Source organism: Anguilla anguilla, chromosome 19 (genome assembly GCF_013347855.1).
Source record: "Anguilla anguilla isolate fAngAng1 chromosome 19, fAngAng1.pri, whole genome shotgun sequence".
NCBI lineage: Eukaryota > Metazoa > Chordata > Actinopteri > Anguilliformes > Anguillidae > Anguilla > Anguilla anguilla.
In genome coordinates, this window is record NC_049219.1 from 14,435,809 (window position 1) to 14,459,934 (window position 24,126).

Here is a 24,126-nt window from a genome sequence, read left to right on the forward strand (position 1 = left end):
GTTGCATACAACTTCATTCATCAGTCACAATGTCATTCATTACACTACATTCCATTTATTTGGCAGACGCTTTTATCAAAGTGACGTACAATAAGTGCATACCAAAGGTCATTGGAACAACTACAAACACAGGTCCGATAAGGTACAATACTCACTTTGTAACAGTTATTCATAGCCATGAACACATTAAGTCCAGTTCAAACAGTGAAAAGTACTCTCCAACCTAACCTGTGCTAAGTCAAACTAGGTGGCATGACAAGCTACAACATTCAAGACAATGATACAAAGGCACAATAAGTGCTGGATGAAGGCACATGTAACATGAGTGCGATACCTGAGGAGCTTAGTCACGGTCACACCCACCCACAGACAGTGAAAAGATGGCGGAAGATGGCAGGGATGCGGGGGGGGGGGGGGGGGGGGGGGGGGGGGGGGCGGGGTTGGGGTCACCTGTATTTAAGCGGGAACATGATGGCCAGGAGGGCGCGGCACGCCTCTGTCAGGCGGTGGTAGCTGCTGGACAGGAAGAGGATCTTGTGTTCGGTCAGGGCGGCGCAGAACAGGTACAGGACGTTGTTGATTCCTGGCATGAGAGAGATTGGGGGGGGGGGGGGGGGGGGGGGGGGGGGGGTTGGTTTTCCGGTCACTCTGTGCTCTTTGTTAGACGGCCTGATCACAGGGCTTATCAGAACCAACGGGGAAAGACACTTTGCTAACTGCTAACACATGACAGCAGACGCTCAACGCTTTGCATAACTATCATCTAAAATACATGGAAACACACAATCATTCCAGAATGCAGATAGATATTAACATACACAACACAAATATGTAATTATTCACCAATTTACCTTTTTCATAAATCACTAACCATGAGAAACCAAAAACCTGAACATAAGAGAGGAAATGGACTCCAGGTATCCGCTGTGAAGCCAGCAGCCTGATTGGACAGGTGAGGGCTCCAGAGACCACAGGGCGTACCTAACTGGCGGAACAGGTGAGCCACGCTGCAGCCGCTGACGGGGAGCGAGTCGTTGATGGGGGTCTGGATCACCTGCCGGTCTCCTGCCCCCAGCGTTATGGTCCTCTGGAGAGGGGCGAGAGCCAATGGCCTTCCGTTAGGAGGAGCACTCAACCACCGCATCCAGGACAGGCCTGGACTCCAGGCAACAATCTAACAACCTGCTGGTCTGAGCACCAATCTAACAACCTGCTGGACTCGGCACCAATCTAACAACCTGCTGTCATCTGAATAGCGCACCACTACCTTATCCTCTAGACCACAGGCCTTGTTTCTCGGAGGCCAGTGCAAGAGCTACTTTTAGAATATCATAAGAGCAATGCTAATATTAGTTGGTGAGACAGTTAGTAAATTTGACTTTCTGTCACTGCCATGCAGAGGAAGACACCAGTACCCGAATGAATCGAAGACTAATTATTGTAAATGGAGAATTCATGGAAAACAAGAAGCATTTTCTCGAATGATCAAAACTCTCATTTAAGCAAGATTTACAATAAAAAAATAAGTGTAGCACATTTTGTTAACTGACATCACCAGTCAAGTTTTAAGTGTTTTATGAAAGATCGAGTATTATCAGTCATCACTGATCAGAACGATTAGTGTTATTTATTTAGGAAGTTACTTGAACTTAAAACTTGAAATTATGCAGCTCTGTATCTAGCATTGGACATATTTTGCGGTCCATTTCTGCAGGAAAGTACAGAGCATGTGTTTTTTGGTCGATCACATCAAGAAGCCAGACATCTTCCATCACAAAGGGACGCGCTGCATTGAGATAAGCATTTAAAAAGCACATACGCAATCCAAGCTCTCAGACACAGTGGCGTCACACAAACTCAGATGAACAGGGGCCAGTAGACAAATACACAAAAATGATTTGCTAAAAAATACATAAATAAATAAATTAACTTTTTTTTTTTGTAAAAGAATGGCCCGTGTTCAAATGAAAATGTGTCTTTTGAAAAGGCACAGCAGGGCACAGACGCTGGGGACCATCACAGAAGCTCAGCTTAAGGTTCGTTTGGCGTGGAGAGAAACGCGTCGTAAGGTTTCAGCCAGCGAGATGACAGCGCATGCGAGAGCAGCGCAGCCTGGAACATCCGCCTGGAACAGAAGTGCGGTTAAGATCACCGGGGACATTCAGCGGCAGCACCAACACACGGCCTGATTGGGTGGGGAATCAATCCTCTTGGATGGGGATTGGCACACACAAAAAAGCAAACAGCAGCTTTCTGACCTGTTAGCAGATTCAAATCTCAACCGAAATCTGCCCCCCAAAGATCAAACTACAAAGGGTTTTACTGAGCTGTTCAGCTAGGCTCAATTCAGAAATACGATTCCGTTATAAGCACGATTTTGCGCCTCAACAACGACTGTTAATGCAGAGATTTCATATGAGGTTAGAGGCTGGCTGATTGATTAGGCTAACCATGCCAGCGGCATTTGATTCGTCATGACTGGAAGAGGATTAATTGAAGCCTCCCCCTGGAAAAAGGGGAGGGGAGGGGAAAGGAAAGCAGAGTCACAGTCACAGTCCTACAGATCTGAGGCTGGGAGCTGAGAAGGTGAAAGAGAGACGAGCGTACCACACTCTCCTCCTCCGCGTCTGGTCCGGGCTGTAGGGTTAGCAAGAGACGGGGACATCACAGGAGAGCACACAGGTTAGAATACAGAACGAGTGGGCTCGTCAGCACAAAACAAACACATAACACATAGCACAACACACACGACCGTGGCGCGAAGCAAAAAAAAAAAAACAGATCTGCGTCTTTGCAAAGGACAGAGGGCAAAACCAGGATGGCTGCTAGCTGTGACCCAATGTACTGCATGTATCCTTAGACCCACCAGAAAAATAAAAGAAAAAATCAGGAAAATGAAGGGTGATAATGGATATAGCTCTTACTCAAACACCAGACAATGACCACTAGTTCTTGGTTCCTTTAGCCCCTTCCTGCTTACGTTGTAAGGAAGGAAATCATCATTATCCGCACATTTATCCACGTAGGATGAGCTGGCACTTTCCAAGCCTTTTTTCCCGCATCGTAGGGGATTTTGAGAATAGTTTTTATGAATGCATGAAGACTGCACTGCCAGCATTAGGACATGTTGGGCCTGTCAATCAATGAATAGGGAATGACAGAATCGCTCTAAGCTCCAGGAAACACTGGTCATGTGCCATTCTACACACTACACCGTATCAAATTTACCTTGTCGGTTCCCATAAAGGAAGTCGACACAGGGAAACATTGTAAAAGGAATAAGTGTTTGATTTCTGACAGTAACTGTCTTGTGAAATGAAACTCTGATCAGAAGCCCCTTAGGCCAAACGGAAAACTGAACGTCTGCCAAAGATAACATACCCCCCCCCCAACCCAAAAAAATGCAGAAAATATGTAATGGGGGTGACGGTAAAATCTGGTCTGAGGTTTTGGATTTTCAGGGCCATTCACAGTGGGGCACCTGTTTGAGGCCAGGGTGACAGGGGGGGCAGTGCAGAGACTAAGGGAATGACTGACTGGCCCTTTAAGAGCCAGGCTGCTGAAACACTGGAAGCACCCGCAGACTGTTTTGAGGTTGCTGTCAGAAGGCTGCTCAACATTCCTAATTTCCCCCTTCTTCCTACAAGCCGGTTTATTATACACAGAGAATATATACTTCCTCCTATAGACTCACTGTTTAGACACTTAGCAGAGACTCTCTTAGGAGAGAACTTAGCATCTTACTAAAGGTACAGCATGCTGTCTATGTGCCTATGGCTGAGGCTAGAGTCTGCAGGTCTCTCCTACGCACACACACACACACACACACACACACAGCCACACACACACACACACACACACGCACACACAGCCATGGAATGACAACTCTGATTCACCCACTGGGTTCCACATGGTGTCTTAGTGTGCAGACATGACCAGTGAAACGGCCGATGCCACTTACGTCGACTAACTGCTGCAGTGAGACACAAACACGCCCTTCCCTTCCAAGACACACGAGAGGTGTGACTGCAGCTGTGTGACAACAAGAGGACTCCAGAGACAGAGATCATGGAGCATACAGAAGACCTGATCTGAGGGCTCTGACTGTATCGCCATAGTAACCACTGGTTGAAGCCAGTTTTTCTCCCCCGGCACAGTGTACGCTGCATTGCTGACGTATGTTCCTGTGGCAGAGACAGAACATTCTGGAACCCGCTGGCACATTCTTTGGCATTACGGCGGAATCTCTTCTGTCTTAATGAGACAGGATGAGTGCCTGAGTGCTGTCCACTCCAAGCGCCACTGCCGTCTTTCAAAAGAAAAAAAGAAAGAAAGAAAGAAAAGAGGGAGAAAAAAAAACGAAATTGGCAGGGCCGTATCATCCCACTTCCAATCCTCCCAGTTCGCACAGCGGCCATCTGTCCGACCCCCTCCCTTCCCCCCCCAGCCCCCAAGGCCATATGCTCATCCTGCCCTATCTGCCCCGGAGTTATTCTGGGCCCTTATCGCCTGCCACGCCTGAATGCCCCGCTGCCCCACCCTCCTAATCACGGCAGAGGGGAGAGGGAGGGGTGTAGAGCGCACCCCAGGGCCCGTGTTCTTACAGCGTCTCAGTAACGGGATCGCTGATCTGGGACCAGTTTAGCCTTCTAGCTCACGATGGCCATGTTAGGATATGGACTGGGGAAACCTCATCCTAGTTCAGCACTGCTGCTCTCAGAAGCTTCATGAACACGGGCACAGCACTTCCCCGTTAGACAAACAAGGTGCACGTGATGGAAAAAAAACAAAAGAAGTTCTGTACCATCATGACCCACAATATTTACAGTGTCAAACAAGAACAAGATTATAACAGCGCATTAAATCAGGAGACGCAAGCAATAAACCAGCCAGCCCGACAGTTCGCCCAAGCACCGCAACGGCACACCTTCCACAAAAGCCGAGCGCTAAGGAATGAATCGCTATGATTTCGTATGATTAAATAATAAAAAAAACATAATAATAATAACTAAATGGGGGGTGGGGGGGGAGAAAAAGAAACAGCAATCTCTACTGAGCTCAGAATCACGATGGGGTGGACTGGCGGAAGCTTCTGGATGCCGAGAGACAGTTGGAAGTTTACCTGGAAGCAGTCGAGGAGCCAGGAACAGGCAAGGCTCTGAGGAACCGAGCTAAAACTACACACAGCCGAGTCGCACATCTGCAACACACAGGATCAGACAGGCACAGGCTCACAAACCCAGCGCCAGTCATGAGGGGCACTGCTTAGCTCAGCGCTGCGTTACCGGGCCAACCGCTACCGTCTCCCAGTCACGTCAACAACGTTAATTATTAACATCCATCCATCCATCCATCCATTATCTATACCCGCTTATCCTGAGCAGGGTCGCGGGGGGTGCTGGAGTCTAAGAGGCAGGACTACATCCTGGACAATCTATTGCAGGGCACACACACCGGTTCACTCACCATTCACTTACACCTATGGGCAATTTAGAGTCTCCAATTAGCCTACCTGCCTGTCTCTGGACTGTGGGAGGAACCCAGAGTACCCAGGGGAAACCCACGTGGACACAGGGAGAACATTTAGTATTAGTATTATTGTTATTATTAACATCTTCCCTCAAAATGATTTGAGAGGGGGAAAAAAAATATTACACCATGAAGTTTCATGCATGGTGCAGACAAATATCTTTCGGTACCATTCCTCGGTCAAAAAATGAAATACATGTTATTTGCATAACTACATGGAGAGAATCCGCTTACCCTAAATGTGTATATTTACGTGCAAGAGCGGAAAAACCCCGGCCCACAATTTCACTGAGCGCTAAACAAGGCGGAGATTAACTGTGAGGGGGGTTTATGATTATTCCAGATATTATCCACAGTGTTTTTTTTATTGCGAGGTCAAGTGTTATAAGAAGGCCTTTCAAAAGCTGTCTTTGTGGAGGGCCTTTATTGGCTGGCACAAGAACTAGCTGGCTAAAGGAAAGTACCCAATCAAACCCATGGGCTCTCCCTTTCATTTATGCAGTAAAACGATACTGAGTCAGGACTGAAGCCATGTGAGGACAAAGGGCATCACTACTGAGCAGTAAGCACAGAACCAATAGGGGTTCTTATCGCTAAGCATATACCTGTGCTCATCAAGTCATCAAGATTACATAAGAAAATGTCAGTTTAATACGATTAGTAGTACAAGTGTTACGATAAGCTGCAAAAACGAAACAACAAATAACCAGAGCCAGTAATTCTGCCCCACCCCTGCCTGTGCAACACTATTCCTGTAACGGCTTGACATAAAGCAATTACTTCAGACTGTCTCGTTCCAAAGTGTGTATTTAACCCTTATGACAACAGCCTGGATTTAGTCCAGATCAAATAAAGGAGAGTGCATCCATCTGCAGCAGAAACAGCAGTACACCACACACACTGTACACACACACACACACACACACTGCACTACAGCACACACACTGTATACAGCCCACACCACACACACTGTACACACACACACACACCACACACTGCACTACAGCACACACACCGTATACACAGCCCACACCACACACACTGTACACACACACACACACACACACACACACACACACACACACTGCACTACAGCACACACACCGTATACACAGCCCACACCACACACACTGTACACACACACACACACACACACACACTGCACTACAGCACACACACCGTATACACAGCCCACACCACACACACTGTACACACACACACACACACACACACACACACACTGCACTACAGCACACACACCGTATACACAGCCCACACCACACACACTGTACACACACACACACACACACACACACACACACACTGCACTACAGCACACACATCGTATACACAGCCCACACCACACACACTGTACACACACACACACACACACACACACACACAAACACACACTGTACACACACACTGCACTACAGCACACACACTGTACACACACTCACACCACACATACTGTACACACACACACACACACACACTACACACAAACACCACACACACCACACACCGTACACACCGTACACACACACACACACACACTGTACATACTGTACCACAGCACATACTTGTACACACTGAAAACAGGCATAAATGCTTGGAAGACGTTACTTGAAATAACATCTTCATTTGAAAATAAAATGGCTCTGAGTTTCCAAAGCGGATGTGTGAGCAGCAGCGGCTGCTGCAGCCGTTCTTACCTGCGAACCTCCTGCTACGGGAATGATGCAGGTCAGCAGGTTTCCGACCAGGGTCTCCATGGGAACGTTCAGCCCGTCAACGTGTACAGTGTAAATCAGGCTCAGGCAGTTCTGCACACAGGAAGCAAGAGCCCAGAGGTCAGAGGTCATGCACTGAGCACAAGTCACAGGGGCTGCTGCTGTTGCTGCAAGCCCTTCAATTTAAATCTCTACCTTTTTCCAAGTCATAAAATTACTCTTAGTAAAATAACTCAGGCTGAACTGGAAACTAAAAGCTGTCTGGACACAGGCACCAAGGACCAGAACTGAATACTGTTACAACAGAACACTGCTACTGTACAGCAAACCGTAGAACTGGCGACCCCAAACGTTTGGTTTTGGGGATTGAGGAGGGTTGCCGAATGCTTGTGGAAAAAAGCATGTGCTGTGTTCCCCCTCCTTCCACACAAATTCACACCAATCAAATCACAAATGGTACATTTTCCCTTTGTTTAATACTAGGAAAGAAAATCAGCACTAACTTTTTCCAAATAGAGGTGGAACACATTTAGTCAGGAAGCTGTGAAACACCGCTACGGTGGATGCTCCGGAATGCTGTTACTCTGGATACTGCGGAACACCGCTACCATGGATACTGTGGAGTGGTGTCGCTGTGGAAACACTGTCACTGGGTCCTACCCTGAAGACGTCCGCGTGGTCCAGCCGGGACACCAGCACCAGGCTCTTGGGGGCGAAGAGCTGAGCTGGCTGGATAATCCCACCATCATCATCCTCATCGGCGTCACAGGACAGGTGTTTCTGGGGCTGAGGAGGGAGTTTTATTTTGGGGAGGGGGTGGTCAGATTAAAGACCTTGGGTCTTCAGTTCAGCAAGCTGACCTCATCTGTTATCACACCATGTGGACAGCAAGGGCTATGGCTCAAAACCCAGAGCAGATGTTGACCAATTGCATAAGCACATCGAAATGCATCCATATGCACATGCTTCCACCAAAAAAGGTCTAAGCAAGAATTTGGGAGATCCAACTTCAAATCCAATAGACCAGGCTACAAATTCAGGTTCTTATTCCATCACCTGATGTAAATAAAATAAACATTCCAATGGATACGTACACATCTATGACTCCTACAGTTACACACCCAAGCTCTGTTTAGTGAGCCCCAGCAGCAGCACACGTGAGAACATCGCTGCTCCCATTCATCATCCCACTCATTCACACGCTGCTGGGGCGATGACTCACGCAGCAGCTATATTATTAACCCTTTGAAGAGTACGTATTTTGGAATGTTGTTTTTTGTTCTTCTTCAAAATTCTATGTCTGGTGTGTTCTAGAACTCCACTGCTGTCGGTTACCACCGGTGATTGCTACATCAGGATTAGCATGTCCAGTTCAGAAAATTCTACAGCAAGCGCACATATTTGTGACCTCGCACCTTTAGGGGGTTAAAAGACTCGTCGGAGCGCGGGTTCCCACAGCTCCTGACTGGCGCGGACTTGCGCACGCACACCCACCTCTGCGTCATCGCCCTCCTCCCAGAAGGTGAAGCAGGCGCAGTACTGGCGCTCGGAGTTGATGTTGGTCAGGACGGCGATGAAGAAGCACGGCGGGAGCCTCTCGGAGGCGAGCTCCCACCCGCTGGGCTGGCAGAACTACCGCCGAAACAGAGAGAAGAACATTCCGGAGGCTTTCCATCAAATGGCATTTCAGGCCGTTTATTAGCAGACACTTGCATTAAAGCTCTTTGCCGTGACTGATTAGTGGCTGGAGCTTCCACAGGGACCCACTGAACTTTCTTATTATTCTCTTTGTTGTTAAGAACATTCCACACATCAAAAGAAAAGCACAACAAACATTATGCCAATATACATTGCTCAGAGCAAAAGCAAGGGACACAAGCAAACACAAGGATGAATGGAACGATTACAAAATTCAAATCAAAAGGCGTACGCAGTCTTTCACACCCTGAGTGAGATGAACAGGTTAGACGGGCCTGCACGTTGTACGCAGCGGTGCCTCTGCCACGTCCTGCACTGTGCACTCTACACAGAGCACCTGCCCCAAAATGCAAAGCGGAAAAACCTCAAATCTAACGTGTCCTTTTGATACACCGCGACTATTCTGCAAAGTAACAATGAGTGGGGGGGGGGGGAGGGCACAGCACAATGTCCGTGGGCTGTGGTAAAGATTTCTGCAAGCAGACATCAAGCCCTGTTGCGCGCTGGTTACAGCGAGAGCGGGGAGCACTGCTCTCCCCGACGTGAGCGTCTCACTGAGGCCCAGAGGAGGCTCCTTTTCCTGGGGCAGCGGAGCGGATTTGGAGCCGTTCTGACGCTCTCACCCAGTGACCTCTGCCTGGGTTCACGCTGAGAACGGGATGGGTCATCGGTGACGGGCCTACAGGGAGCCATCTTCAGTGATATGTGGAGGGAACTGGGAGGCAGAGCGAGGTCGGCAGGGGGAAGGGGCGGGGGGCGGGGCTTACCAATTCGATGCCCTGGGGAAAGGGGTTGTCCTCCCAGTCCTTCTCCGGGAAGCGCTGCAGGATACGGCCTTGGCCCTCGCTGGCCCCTGGGGAGAGAGGAAAAGGGGGGGGGGTTTCGTAAGAAGAAATGATGAGGAGAGGGTCGCTTGCCCTGACTGACTGACAGGCACCCTCAACAAAAAAAAAAAAATGCTGTAATTGTGCAGTGATGGGGTGGCCTGTGGTGGTGGGGCCCAATGGGAGATCTTATCATGGGACCCACAATCCCTGGCAGCACCTTTGGGTGGAGGTACTGGTCAGGGCCTGATGGCACACAGGCTGAAACTGACTGAGGGGGTTGCATTCACTTTCTCATGAGCTGAGCCCGACACAGACTCAAGGTTTATGTCACATGTCAATGAAATATGACGCGTGTCGGCCTTGAAATGAAACAGAAGTTTCTCCAGTCCTTCAAAAATACGCTTTACCAAACAAACTTCAGCAGCATCCAAATACCATTTACGGGTCACTACCAGGGCATGTAAATGTAATGCAATTATCGTTATCCTGTGTGTGTGTGGATACAGTCCTGAGGGCCCTGGGCCTATGCATGACTGTTACACAGAAATAGGTCCCTCAGGATGGCATGCCGATGGGGTGGAGGCAGAGAGAGAGAGAGACAGAGAGAGAGACACAGACACACAGACAGACAGACAGACAGACAGACAGACAGACAGACACACAGTCTTAATTAAACAGAAGTGAACAGTGAAGTTAATATTTAATACAGAACCTGCTAAATGCCAGTAAACAAAAGCTGCACTGTCACTGTGACCAGGTACATAAACATAACACAGCTCTATTTTTGAAGGATGATGCAGTATATGGCTAACCTAGCAACCTGGAAAACAAGACAGCAACACATACGCACCCTCCCACCCACACACACAGGCACCCACACACACACACACACACGCACACACGCACACGCTTCACAATTTTAAGTGCAGAAACGGAGCAGTGACAGCAGCTCCGGGATGCACTGCGCCTGCTCACTCTGGGTAAATATAGCGCTATAAACTTAGCAGTGCGTACAGGCTCTGGAAAAGGACCACACCCTCAGAGCTAGTGCTGCTGTAGCAGGTCAAAGCAGCGTAATTCACACACAGAGCTGATCACTGAGAGCTGCCAGCAGGTCTCTGTAGTGAGGAGACTGTGCCTGAGATGCAGCCAGGGCAGGTACAGGTGAGATTACCAAATACTGGGGGGCCAGCCAATCAGAGTTCAACACTGAGGGGGGCTAAGTCTATGTTATATATACACCCTATTGTATCGAATAAATGACGCAACGGCTGAAGGCGGATAAATCCATAACCTGCATACAACAAATAATAACAGGTGAATAATTAATAATTATATTATAATTAAATGTCCGTCGTTGGAAACTCGCACGTACCCCAGCGAGGTGATTTACGCGACACGGGAGTTATCTTATCCACACTGCGCTTGCACAAGCAGAGATAAGCCGGCAGAGTCACCTGTGGGCCTGCGGAAAGGCCTCAGCGCCCTGGAGCGCGCTCATAACGAGCGTCTGAAAGTCAGCCAGCGCCCCGAGGGATAAGGTCATACCGCCGCTCGCGTCCCGCATCGAGCGCCGTCTGTGACCTCCGCTCCACAAAGGAGACGTGAAGTAACCGACGTCCACACCTTCGCCGTCGGAGGGCGGGAATTCAAAAAATACTACAGCGGTTCCTGTCCAAAGAAGGAGCCAAAATGGCGCCCTGCCAACTGAGAGGGTCCATGTCCGGTATTTCCAGTGATGAAAAGGTGTTGGGGCCTGTGGAGTCAGCTAATAGGAAGCGTGTGCCTTTAAATTTCCTTAATGAACGGAACACATCACGTGTGCTCACACACAAATACACGCACAGACACGCGCGCACACACGCTCACAGAAAAACACACGCGCACAAACACACACACACACACACACATGCACACACACATGCGCACCTACACACACACACACATCTCAGGCCTACACCACAGCCCACACACACAGTTCTCGCACATCCAGCCCTGCCCACACCATGCGGTGCTCGGAGACAGGAAGTCACACTGAGTCTGCTCTGCTGACACATTCAGGATCAGCCTGTGATGCAGCGCACCAGCCCTCATCTCACAGGAAAACAAAATTTGTACCGTCCAACAGCATTTTAAAATAATTTCAATCAGATTGTCTTAACTGTGTCCAGCAGCTCATCCCTTTGAATAGCACGGTTTTGGGATTTTTTATTTTCCTAAATTCTAAGACAGTGTTCCAGAACTCCATTGATTTCCGTTGCAGGTACCAATGTCTACATCAGCATTAGAACGTTCAGTTAAGAACATTGCACTCTGCTGCAAGCCTCGTACTGTAAGCTCTGATGGGAACCCAAATACTTACTCATCTTTTTGTATATACCAGTATTTCACGAAAATAAATATCTGGCCTGATTAATCAATAAACAGAAGCCCAAGTAATTCAAAATGCTGATATGGTCCAAAATGCGGGTCATTTGCTATTATGTAGTCTGCTTTGAGGCTGTCTGCTCATTCATGTTCGAGGGGATGCCCAAAAAAACTAACAAAAAAAAAAGATTCTTGGCTCACTGAGGGTATTGAGTAGCTTCAGGCTTTTTGTGAGGTTTTATCAACAAATCTCAAGTCCCAGTTACCCACGATATCAAAACACAGGACTTGGCTTGCCTGGAGCAGCTGTACTCTGTGTGGGCGGGCATGTGTGTGTGTGTGCGTGTGTGTGGTGTGCATGTGTATGTGTATGTGTATGTGTATGCATGTTTGTTTGTTTGTTTTTTTGTGTTCATGTGTTTCGGGGGGGGGGCTTATTTCGGGCACCCGCTGATCACCATGACGACAGAAAAGGCGGTCTCATGCTCTATGCAAATGGGGGCAGGGGCCACACAAAGGCCAGCAGTGACCCCCCCCACACTAACGGGAGCGCTGCTGCAGAGCCGGAGTTGGATTACACTTCATTTGGAGCTTGAGTCCGGGGGGGGGGGGGGGTACATGAGGGCGTGTGAGGAAGGCGGGCGAAGGGGGGATGGGGGGTAATTTTAGACCCGAAATCCCTGTGGAGAGACAGAATTCATTCCTGACTCAAGAATGGAGCCGTTGAGTGAAAAACCAATCAGCCTTCCCACTTTATACTGCCACTTTCAGTCCACAATGAACACTGAACTTAATCGCCAACTAGTATCAAAGACATTCATGTTCATCACAGCAGAATCACACTATACCTTTGTCCTGGGACCCATAGGGACATTTTAACAGACTATTTTCCCATGCTGATATGACGAAAGTACACACGAAAATGACGTAAAGGAAGAATGGGGAAGTCAGGTGGTTCACAGACAGTAGTTCTCATGCAGGAAGTTCTCATTACATTGGGGTTGACGATAGTTGCTTGGTAAAAGTGACTTGGTGCAGACATTGCATTGAAATTACACAGGCAGAAATGTTCTTCTCTGGCCTGGTGAGCTGCAGCAGAATGGGGGGGTGGGGGGCGGTCCTGACTGCCTGAAAGTCAGTTCTAAGTTTTACAGGCAGCCGGCCCTGGACATTATGAAACAGTTTCCTGTCCAGGACTCCCTGGGAAAGGACTCTTCAAACTGGACGTGGAATGCAGTTTACCCTCACAGCAGGAACCCCGCTCTGCTCAAGGACCGTGACCCACCCTCCCTTCCCCAGCCCCCCCAAACACCCCCCCCCCCCCCCCTCCTCGAGAAATGGCCCAGCTGATCCTGGAACAGGGCGGGAACAGCATCTACTGTGCGTGACACGCGCACACGCTGGGCTTAGAGGGCAGTGTCCCCCTTACACAGAGGGACTGTAGCTGTGGCACAGCACCACTGCTCACTTCCGACTTAGCCAATATTGAGTTACAGTCAGTCAGCTGGCTTGGACTTCTGCCTCCAAAGGAGCCCCACCAAGATGAGGCCATGATTCATCAGAAGGAGCAAATAACTGTTGCTCAACTTGCGCAGCAAACTGCTGGACGTTGGGCGTACCAGGGAAAGGTTAAATGCTAAATGTACTAAGATGTATATACACTATAAGTGCAAACACTTGCTTTGCACATGCTTCTGTAATTGGGCTGTTTCTTTTATTTATCTCCGGAGCAAAGCGTCACTTCAGAGAAATGCTGACAACTGCTTCAGAGCCTGTGCTATAAAGATCAGTGTGTCCATACATAGACAAAGCAGCTCAGAGCCTGTAGCCAATAGCTTCTTTATAGCGGGTGAGCCGCAGTAGAACATTAAGCAGCTGCCAGCGTCTCCACACAGCTGTGTGGCAGAAACGTCCACGCGACACAGCGCTGTGCGACCACAGCGTGAGTCACAGGGGTGGGAGAGGTGCATTGTGGGACGCAGGGCTGAATCATGGCGGTATGGCAGCCGCGCGGCTCTGGAAGCGGAAGCGCTGGCACGGTCTGGCAGACACAGCGGCTGTGGCGGGTTTTGGGTTCCGCAAAGGTTTCCTGTGGTGCGCGCTCATCCTGTCTGTACTCCTCCTGTCAGTACTTCAGTCTGTACTCCTGTCTGTACTCCTCCAGTCAGTACTCCTGTCAGTATTACTCCAGTCAGTGCTGTTGTCAGTACTCCTCCTGTCTGTACTCCTGTCTGTATTCCTCTTGTCAGTACTTAGACAGAGACCTCCCCACAGCCGCCAACCCATCCACAGCCCCCCCCCCCCCCCCTTCCTATTTTTGTGATAAAGACTTCCACCGTGGCTGGCACAAACCACAAGAATTCTCTGATGAAGGTCTCCAGTCTAAGCACCCACCGCAGCCACATCACCGTGACGACCGCTGTCCACGTAAACTGTAAACTTTAGATCTGCCGTGAAAGGGCACAGGGCTGCGACTTTGGGAACAGGGGACTTCCACCGACGCAGAAGGCACTAAACAACGTCGTTCCAAAAGTCAACGCCGCGGAAAACGGGACCGAAAAGCAGCCAATCGGTCGGACTCCACACTCAAGCGGTCGCAAATCAAAACAGCCGGGCTCCCGTACTGCTTGAGTCTCTTCCGTCTGCAAAACTCAGCGCACTGCAAACTGCACTGAGCTCATAGCACCCATCACCGGCACTCAGACAGCTGGGAAAGCCCACAGCGATAAGCAGCCAAGAAAACTCACGGCCCTGCAGGCTGCTAGGGAATCAGTTACCGCTTCCTGGGATTCCATTTTAGATTTAATCTATCTGCAATCTGATGCCTGACGTTCTGAAGCAGAATAAAGTGCAAGAACGCAGTCTGAAAGCTCGTCTGCACGCTCGTGCTGGGGAGAAGCCATGTTCCCTTGGCTTCTCAAAAATACTGCAGCGTTAGCTATGTTGTTTGGAACTTACAGTTTTACATACATTTCATGCTTCATTTCATTTGTACTGACGCATGGTGGTGTGAAACAGAAGGACACCCCCCCCCCCCCTTAACAGTATTGAATAAATAACTATTTGCCCCACATTCCTCAGCAGGTAGAAAGAAGAACAGGACATGCCCCCCCGCCCTTATTCACAAACAGGAAGTGAGTTTTATATTTACATGAATCAGTCTGCTCTTATTAATAACCGTCTGCAGAATGGAGGCAGAAAGAGAGGGAGGGGTGGGGGGAGAGAGGGGACAGGGAGAGTGAGAGAGTGAGAGAGAGAGAGGGAGAGGGGGAGGAGGAGAGAGAGAAGGGTAAAGACCCTGAACATGCTGGTACTTAAACAGTGAAGTTAATATTTAATACAGAAGCTCCTAAATGCCAGTAAACAAAAGCTGCACTGTCTCTGTGACCAGGTATGTAAACAGCTGTATTTGTGAAGGATGATGCAGTATATGGCAAACCTTGCAACCTCGGAAAAAACTACAGCAACACACCCACGCGTACACACCCAGCCACACACACATGCACATACACACACACGCACGGGTCACAGTGCTGTGCGCTTGTGTGCGTCAGCACGCATGTATGAGCGAGTGTGTATGTTTGTTTATGTGTGTGTGTGTGTGTGTGTGTGAGAGAGAGAGACAGCGTAATCCTGCTTATTCCACCCACTCCCCTCCTCCTCCTCCTTACTGAGCAGCCAATGGGCTCTAATGCGTTTCATCAATTACGACTGAAGATCCCCCGCCCCTCCCCACCCCCCCACCCCCCCACCCCCCTTAGACCTGCTTAGCGGATCTGGCGCCGTTTACATTTTGACCCAGAAGTGGGTCAGCTCACGCAGAGGAGCGCTGCGCTGGGGCCCCCACAGCCCCTCGGCCCGGGCCTGGAATGAAATCTCACCCGTGACACAGAACCAGCCTTGATCTGTCCCATCATCCCACACAGTCAGCCTCTTGACCTCTAGTTATCAATTCATACAAAAGCGTCTGCCAAGCCTCTGAACAATGTGAGGCACCTTCCACTGCTGACGAACAGCTAGCGTGTGACGCTGCTCCGCTCAGGAACAGCTAGCCTGCGAGGATGGAACCAGTGCTGCTTGTTGCAGATAGTCTGCATATATGAACCTAAACTGAGAAGACAGAGCATTTTAAACAACACAAGGCCAATAAGCTACATTAACCACGGCAACTCCTTGTTCAAAAACACAGGGCTAGTGCCATGACCACGTATGGCCTTCATTTAAAAATCCCCCACCTCCTCCTCTCCCATTTTGATGCATGGGCTTTTATTTAGGTCATATTTTGTTGTCATGTCTGCACCAGGAGGAGCTGGTTTGAGCGGGCGGGCGTGTGCCTATATAAGGAGGAAACTGGAGGTGCGACGCATTCTGCTCTGTGACCTCAGCTTCCTGTACGCCTGCTCTCATCAGCCCCCCCCCCCCCCCGCCCCCGCCGAGGCACGCAGGTACAGCCCTAGCGCACACAGTAGAGACAGAGGCCCACGTCCCGCACCACACCCATGTCACACCCACCCCACACCCACCACAAACCCCCTCCACACCCCCCCACACCCCCCCACACACAGGAGCTGTCGTTCACTTCTCCCTCTTCCACCTGAGGCAGAGGTTCTCCACCCCTAATCTGAGCTCTGGCCAAGTCATCTCCGCCAAGAGGCGGGGCTCACGGGCCCCAGGCACTACCGCTAACTGAAGCCAGGCTTCAGAAAGCCTCCTGACGGGTTCCTCCCTGGCCCAGGCACACGGGCTCGGCTCAATACAAAACCCTCCACTTCCAATCTGGCTCTGCACGAGCCGGGAGCTTCCTCTGAGCAAACGGCATCCAAGAGTCCCCGCGTAATACCAGGCAATCGTCACGGCAACAGCTTCGTTATGATTACTGTATTACTTAACCTGGAGAAACCCACAGACGGACGGAGCACCCGGAAGAATGGCCAGAAATGCTGAGCCAGCAGAATAAAAAAGAGGGCATTTTAGGCTACCTTTTCTCTTTTGGTTTCCACAAGCACATGCGACACCACTGACACCACTGCACACCACTGACACCACTGCACACCACTGCACACACTGCACATACTGACACCACTGACACCACTGCACACCACTGCACACCACTGCACATACTGACACCACTGACACCACTGCACACCACTGACACCACTGCACATACTGCACACCACTGCACACCACTGCACATACTGCACAAAGCACATGCTGGGTTTTGACAGTGGTGTGTGTGTGTGTGTGTGGGTTTGCGCACGCGCCATCTAAAAGTGTCAGTGGTTTGGCCTCTGCCTTCCGCAGAATGAGGTTAACAGACCACTAGCCCCGATGAAATACAGGCAGAAGGTGAACAGAAATAGTTAGCACCACTGGTTAACACGACAGAGATAAGTTTGTAAGACAGCAATCTTTCTTTTGGTGACAGCACCTTTGACCCCTAGGATTGGTGAAGGAAGGTGAAGGCAGCCCGGGTTACTGAAGAGGCTCCCAGCCATGTGTGGCGGGGAAAGAGGGGAGGACATTCTGGGAATTCTGGGGAAGACCACCAATGCCTGGGGACGGGAATGCGCAATGGAGGCTCCCTGTGCTGCTGCAAGACCAGAGTCCCCTGGGGAGTGGGGCCCCGTGGCACTCCTTAAAATAACACACTGACCAGAACACACACCACACACAACCACACACACGCTCACACACATATACGCACGCACGCACGCACGCACGCACGCACTCACACGCACATGCACACGCAGGCACACACACACATACACACACGCTCACACACATATACTCACGCACGCACGCACGCACGCACTCACACGCACGCACACGCACATGCACGCACACACATACACACATGCACACTCACATGCACGCACACGCACACAAACGCACACAAGCATGCACGCACACACACACCATTCAACTCAGTACAGTTTCCTCAAATTGTGTGCACCGAGTTGAACAGTGTGCTCTACAAGTCTGCAGAGTCACTGTACTGAGGAGAATGAAGGAAGCCCCACAGTCTGGTCTCAGGTCCTCCTGTGGGCCAAACTGGCAGTGGACTGAGCTCCAGCGTACAGCAACAGGGCCCTAAAGTGGGGAGCATCGCCTGAGGGGTCCTGTTATAGACCCAGGGCTCCTCGCTAGAACAAAAGCAGCATTCTCTGAACACCAGGGATCTTGTCAGAAGTGTTACCGGAAACGAGGCCCTGAGCCGAAGCAGAAACCCCCTTTCGCCGGGACAGAGACCGACCGCAGCCCCCCCCCTGAAATCTGGAAGGAATCTGGGGGGGTTCACTGGTGGTGGTTTTGGTGGAGGGAGGGGGGGAGGGGGGTCTGTTCCTCCAGCCTACACCTGCTGTGTGACATTCCTCAACACCCAAAATCACACGGCGCTCCCCTACCCTCTCCTTCCCCTCGTTCGCCCGCGAAGCTCACGCGCTTCAAGCAACCTGCACCAAACAGCTGCGCCGCGTTATCCAGCAGCACCGCGGCAACGGGCCATCATTACCAACAAAGACCTGTCATTAGCTGCCCCGGGCTCACAAACCAGCCGCCTGGAGGAGAGAGGAAAACAGCCAAGACGCAACTGCAATCACAACCTGGGATTCCCAGCTTCTGGGAGGAGGAGGCTGAGCATGCGTGTAAACACACTGTGCACACAATCCCCGCCCCCCTCCCCCCCCTCATGGAAAATTCACCACCAGAGAAAACAGCTACTCCCCCAAAACCAAAGAGCGGACCACGGGACCTGGGACACGGTCCCAATCTGTGACTGAGAGAGAGAGAGAGGGAGAGAGAGAGAGAGAGAGAGAGAGAGAGAGAGAGAGAGAGAGAGAGAGAGAGAGAGAGAGAGGGAGAGAGGGAGAGAGAGAGTGAGAGAGAGAGAGAGAGAGAGAGAGAGAGAGAGAGAGAGGGAGAGAGGGAGAGAGAGAGTGAGAGAGAGAGAGAGAGAGAGAGAGAGAGAGAGAGAGAGAGAGAGAGAGAGAGAGAGAGAGAGAGAGAGAGAGAGTGAGAGAGAGAGAGAGAGAGAGAGAGAGAGAGAGAGGGAGAGAGGGAGAGAGAGAGAGAGAGAGAGAGAGAGAGAGAGAGAGAGAGAGAGAGAGAGAGAGAGGGAGAGAGGGAGAGAGAGAGTGAGAGAGAGAGAGAGAGAGAGAGAGAGAGTGAGAGAGAGAGAGAGAGAGAGAGAGAGAGAGAGAGAGAGAGAGAGAGAGAGAGAGAGAGAGTGAGAGAGAGAGAGAGAGAGAGAGAGAGAGAGAGAGAGAGAGAGAGAGAGAGAGAGAGAGAGAGAGAGAGAGAGAGAGAGAGTGAGAGAGTGAGAGAGAGAGAGAGAGAGAGAGAGAGAGAGGGAGAGAGGGAGAGAGGGAGAGAGAGAGAGAGAGAGAGAGAGAGAGAGAGAGAGGGAGAGAGAGGGAGAGAGAGGGAGAGAGAGAGAGAGGGAGAGGGAGAGAGAGAGAGAGAGAGAGAGAGCACATGAAAGCACTTCATCCATCCTGCCAGGGCATTTGTTAAAACCGTCTGTGTGTCATGAATAATGAACAGCCTACAATCGCTCTCATCCCGCTCTCTCTCCCCTCCACTTCCAGCCAAATTCCAGAGCAGGAAGTGCTTGACCAAGGGGGACAGTGATCCCCCCCCTGACAAAAAAAGGAACTGAATACGGACTGCGAATATGAGCAACATGGGAAAATGCAAAGCTGTGTGGCTGCCGGGGCATCTATGAAAACAGAGAATCTGGATTCCCACCGTCGGCCGTCTTCCCCACGGGTCTGCTCTCCACTTCCTGTTTGAATGGAGCCCTTCGGACAGGGGCGTTCCCCAACGCTCAGAGAATGACTTCAGCCCACAGCAGCGTGGCGTAATGCAAGAACCTTCAGCTGCTCCACCCGGAACCGTGTCAGTCCAACCCGCCCCCCTCGCCAAAACATTTGGGGATTCTCTGCAAAACTAAGCATTAAACGAGTGCAGACAGCGAATGAACCATGTATCAGAGGGCGCTGTTCTCTGTCCCTAAGGGCACCTGCCATCTCTTAATGTGCCCTAATAAGGGCTGGTAGGTGTGCCAAAATCTTCACGCTCAAACAAATGTGGTTGCAGAGCGTGGTGCTGTGTACATAAGGACATCAGCCGACAGATGACAGGAGGAAGCCATTCAGCGATGTAGGCAACGCCGCCAGGCCATCTAACATCGTGCCCAGCATGGTCTTGAGCACTCCAACGGTCTTACATTCTGTGACCCGGCATGTCCGTCAAAGCGAATAGATTTTAAATCTCTAACCCCTCGGAAACAAGAAACAACGCCAGCAGCATTTACTCATCAAACCTGCTATGATGATTCTGCGAGATATGAAAACACACACACACACACTTCCCACAGACACTGTTTCCTGGCAACCCATATGACATCACAGCTGTAAGGTCAGATATAGCCAGATACCACAGCACATTTATTATTAGGGACGGGGAGGCATTCTCCACGGCCTTTAGCTAATGAGCTCCTCTCACAGCTGAAACTGCTGAGGAAATGACATCCACCGAAACGGCAAAGAATAGAATGTGTCCGAAGGGCGAGGTAAGGTCAGCGTTTAGCCCACACTGCTGGCACACGTGGCCTTCGCTGAGAGTGTGCAGGGGCGAGAATGAGCCTGAACAGTTCATTCGGTGAAATCCAAACTTTTCCCTGTGAGGATAGCCCAGATCATGAACACATTTCATTACATTTACACGGCCTCGGTTTCAACTTCCTATACTAGCGTTTCTATACGACCATATAGGCTACTGGTGACACACAACTTCAATTCTGCCTCATAGTTGGCTTGTATTAGCAAATATGTAAAGTATAATTTTAAAAGATGTTTAATGAATTGTTTGATGCACAACCAGAGGATTCAAGAGTGCAAATGAATGCACTGTGTATGCACTGAGCCATTTCATGTTAGATAACTTTAACTCCCTCTGAAAAGACTGCAAATAATCTATATTTTTGTAATATGCTGTATGTAACTCTTTAGCATGAACAAGCACTGTAACTGGGCTCAGTTCCCCCAGATGAGACCTGAACTGCGTTTGCACAGCGAATGCTTGCCATGTTCAGAGTTCTTCACATTTTATAAATAAGTCATAGCCACAATGCATTCTAGTTTTCCTAGTGCCCGCTCCCAATAATGCAACTTTTGAAAGCAGCATGAATTTTTCATGCCAGTGCACCCGATGATGGGCTATCTTGAATCCAGGGCAGCACGCGAAGGCATCTCAACAGACAACTGTACTGTAGCTACAGGACTCCTGTCCCTCGGCATCATTGCAAAAATAGCAGGTGTCATACTTCTGTAGAATTTCGTAAGCTTACATAGAGTAACATTTCCGTGTGACCAGCCCGTTCAGACTTCTATATATATATATATTTATATGTATATGCACACACACATATATATACATAATATTTATATTTACTTTTTATATATATAGTAAATATTTATATTTACTATATATATAATTTTATTTATTTATTTTTGGACTGACAAGTTTGATTGACAAGACATCTACGTAGCAGGCTCGCGAGCTCGAGGAAATCCCCATTGACAACGTTGTCAAGCTGCAGAGTCGTACTAGTCAAACTTTTGCTAGTAAACTAAAGCGTCAGCTTTACAAAACAGTCTATTGCAGCTCTCCTAATATATTATTATCCGGTGCATGACAGCAGAAGTACTAAACCGCTTTCTCTCACCCTGTTGCGTTATGCTCTTTAAATAGGCATTTTTTGTTTCTTGAATAAACGTTTTTTTAAACATACTAACTATATTTACATCATTGCCCGGGCCCTGGACATCCACGGGTGCTAGTTAGCGCCCGACCGAGCTGCAATCTCGGAACAGGGCACGCTGTTTTGTCCCGTCCCGTCCCGGCCGGTCCCCGCCTCCCTAACCCCCGCCTCCTGTTTACTATAGGAGTCCACATAGAAAAACAGCCTTCAACAACTCACCCCTCTTATCGAGGTCGTACCCGACCACCACGAAGTAGTCGACTAGCCTGGCCATGTCGATGCTTTAGGAGAACACGGCGTCAGACCCTTCTTTGCTTCTTTTCCTTCTATCGCTGATATTTAATTCACATTCTGGTGGCTGGACGGACATCATCAGCAACAACAGCATCCTTCCAGCAGCACCCCGCCGCCATACTGTCAGCGTTCTCGCTCTGACAGCAGAACGCAGTGAGTCTGCGCCGCGAGGCTCAGACAGGGAGGGGCGCGCGACCGGAATGATACATGAACTATTTTCATGCAGAACACTCGCTATGGAAATAACTGAAATGATGTTGCTTTAAAAAATAATAAATAAATAAACAAATAAATAAATAAATAAATAATACGACAGGAGTCGATATCATTTATGTCCTGCAAAAGTTTCACATTTGCGGACATGATAAAGGAAAAAAAAGGAAGCCTCAATGGGTGATAAGGCTGAGCTAAGGACTTCTGTGTTCCTGCTTCCCTACATTTGAACATTTAGAACATTCTTTTTTTGTTTAACTTCAGTAATACCTCATCACTTTTAGAAGTCATGTGCTGTCTGACTAGGGAATGTTACATTATGTTCTTTCTTTAGTACTCTGTTCATTATTTATCATTTCCAGGCACATGCTCTTTAATTTGGAATGAAAATAGAAAAAGCACATCCCATCTCTCTCAGCGCTCATAGGTTCAATTCCAGTTAGTACCATGACCAATCATTTATGTTGAGGCATGTGAATTTCCTACAATAGCAAGAAAGCAACTTCCTTATTTTGTGGTGCCTGAACCAGGTCGATATTGCCAAGTCAAGATGGAAACCACATTTCAACATTTCCACAGAAAATCATTGCACCTGTGAAAGAAAGAATAGTTTATACACAGTCAGCTGCCTGCAGGTGATTTACTTAGGATGGAAATAAGGTGTGTGAAATCAATTTGGTTAAAATATTAGCCTCTGTATTAAACCACTGCTTCCAACATGAACAAACATGATTCAGAATCTGTTATTCCTGTTTTTAAAATGGAACCACTAAAAACCAAAGAAAAAAAAAACTGAAATTGCAGCCAATATTACGCACCTGTACCAAATCTTCAGGAATTAGAACTGTTTATTTTCTTAACTTTTTACAAAATTTATAATCCCAATTTCTTAGTTAAATTACTGCTGTGATTTTAATTTGGAATGCTCCGTCATCAGAAACTGCCTGATTTCTGCATTACTTCTCCAACAAGAAAAGCAAGCACATTCTCAGAAGTACGTCCATTCAGCAGATATGGAAAATCCAGGTTCAGAAAGTGAACGTCCTTCTGAGTATTTTGGATATGCGCAGGCACGCGGGCGCAGGCAGCCGTGCATCCTCCGGTCTGCAGCCGCTAGTCCACTACTGCGCAGCTCACGCACACGGGCCTGTCCCGACTGCGCGCTTCCACCATTTCACTGCAGCATTGGGAGTGTGATGTAAGCTGATGGTGCGGACACGTGGGCCGCAGGCCTGCGCATGAGCTGCGCAGAGCGGACCGGCGGCTGCAGACCGGCTGCAGACCGGAGGATGCGTGGTTTGTCGGTGCCCTTGCGCCAGTGTAGTGATCTGGTGACACGTAGTCCGGAACCGCTCTGTTAAAAAAGGAGACCAGGCTCACCCCGGCTACAGTGTGGTGTCCTTGGACTAAACGAGCGCTGAAGGAATTCCAACACTTCCTGTGCAATGACCTTTGACCCAAAGTCCTTATCACCCTGGGATGAGAAGACTCCCAGGCATGCTGTTTTTCTTTTTTTCTTTTTTTTGCTGTGCTTCTAGTATCCACCTCTCGCTTATCTATTTTTGTTTGTTTGTTGACTTTGCTTGTCGTTTTTGGCAAAAGTGTTTTGTTCAAACACTGCCAAAACATGAGATGCACTTTTGCGTTTTTTTTTCCATACACTTTTCCTCCCTCTCTTGTCTTAAAAACTGCATGGGGAAAA

At 49.2% G+C, this 24,126-nt stretch overlaps 1 protein-coding gene across 8 annotated transcripts in view; it reads right to left on the bottom strand.

Annotated features, from left to right (window-relative positions):
- Window positions 1-22,347, bottom strand: part of LOC118219129 (myotubularin-related protein 5-like) — a 53,341-nt gene extending 30,994 nt beyond the window's left edge. For 5 of the 8 annotated variants that reach the window (XM_035402052.1, XM_035402047.1, XM_035402050.1 and 2 more), the window contains exons 1-9: window positions 22,137-22,347; window positions 9,728-9,813; window positions 8,757-8,894; window positions 7,923-8,048; window positions 7,245-7,355; window positions 5,123-5,200; window positions 2,608-2,637; window positions 982-1,087; window positions 451-583 (exon numbers count right to left, since the gene is read on the bottom strand). In XM_035402052.1, coding sequence (XP_035257943.1) covers window positions 451-583; window positions 982-1,087; window positions 2,608-2,637; window positions 5,123-5,200; window positions 7,245-7,355; window positions 7,923-8,048; window positions 8,757-8,894; window positions 9,728-9,813; window positions 22,137-22,191 — 863 coding nt within the window. In that variant the 5' untranslated portion in view covers window positions 22,192-22,347. The remainder of the gene's footprint in view (window positions 1-450; window positions 584-981; window positions 1,088-2,607; window positions 2,638-5,122; window positions 5,201-7,244; window positions 7,356-7,922; window positions 8,049-8,756; window positions 8,895-9,727; window positions 9,814-22,136) is intronic. The other 3 variants (XM_035402053.1, XM_035402049.1, XM_035402048.1) reach the window with 2 other exon arrangements.
- Between the last annotated feature and the right edge of the window lie 1,779 nt (window positions 22,348-24,126).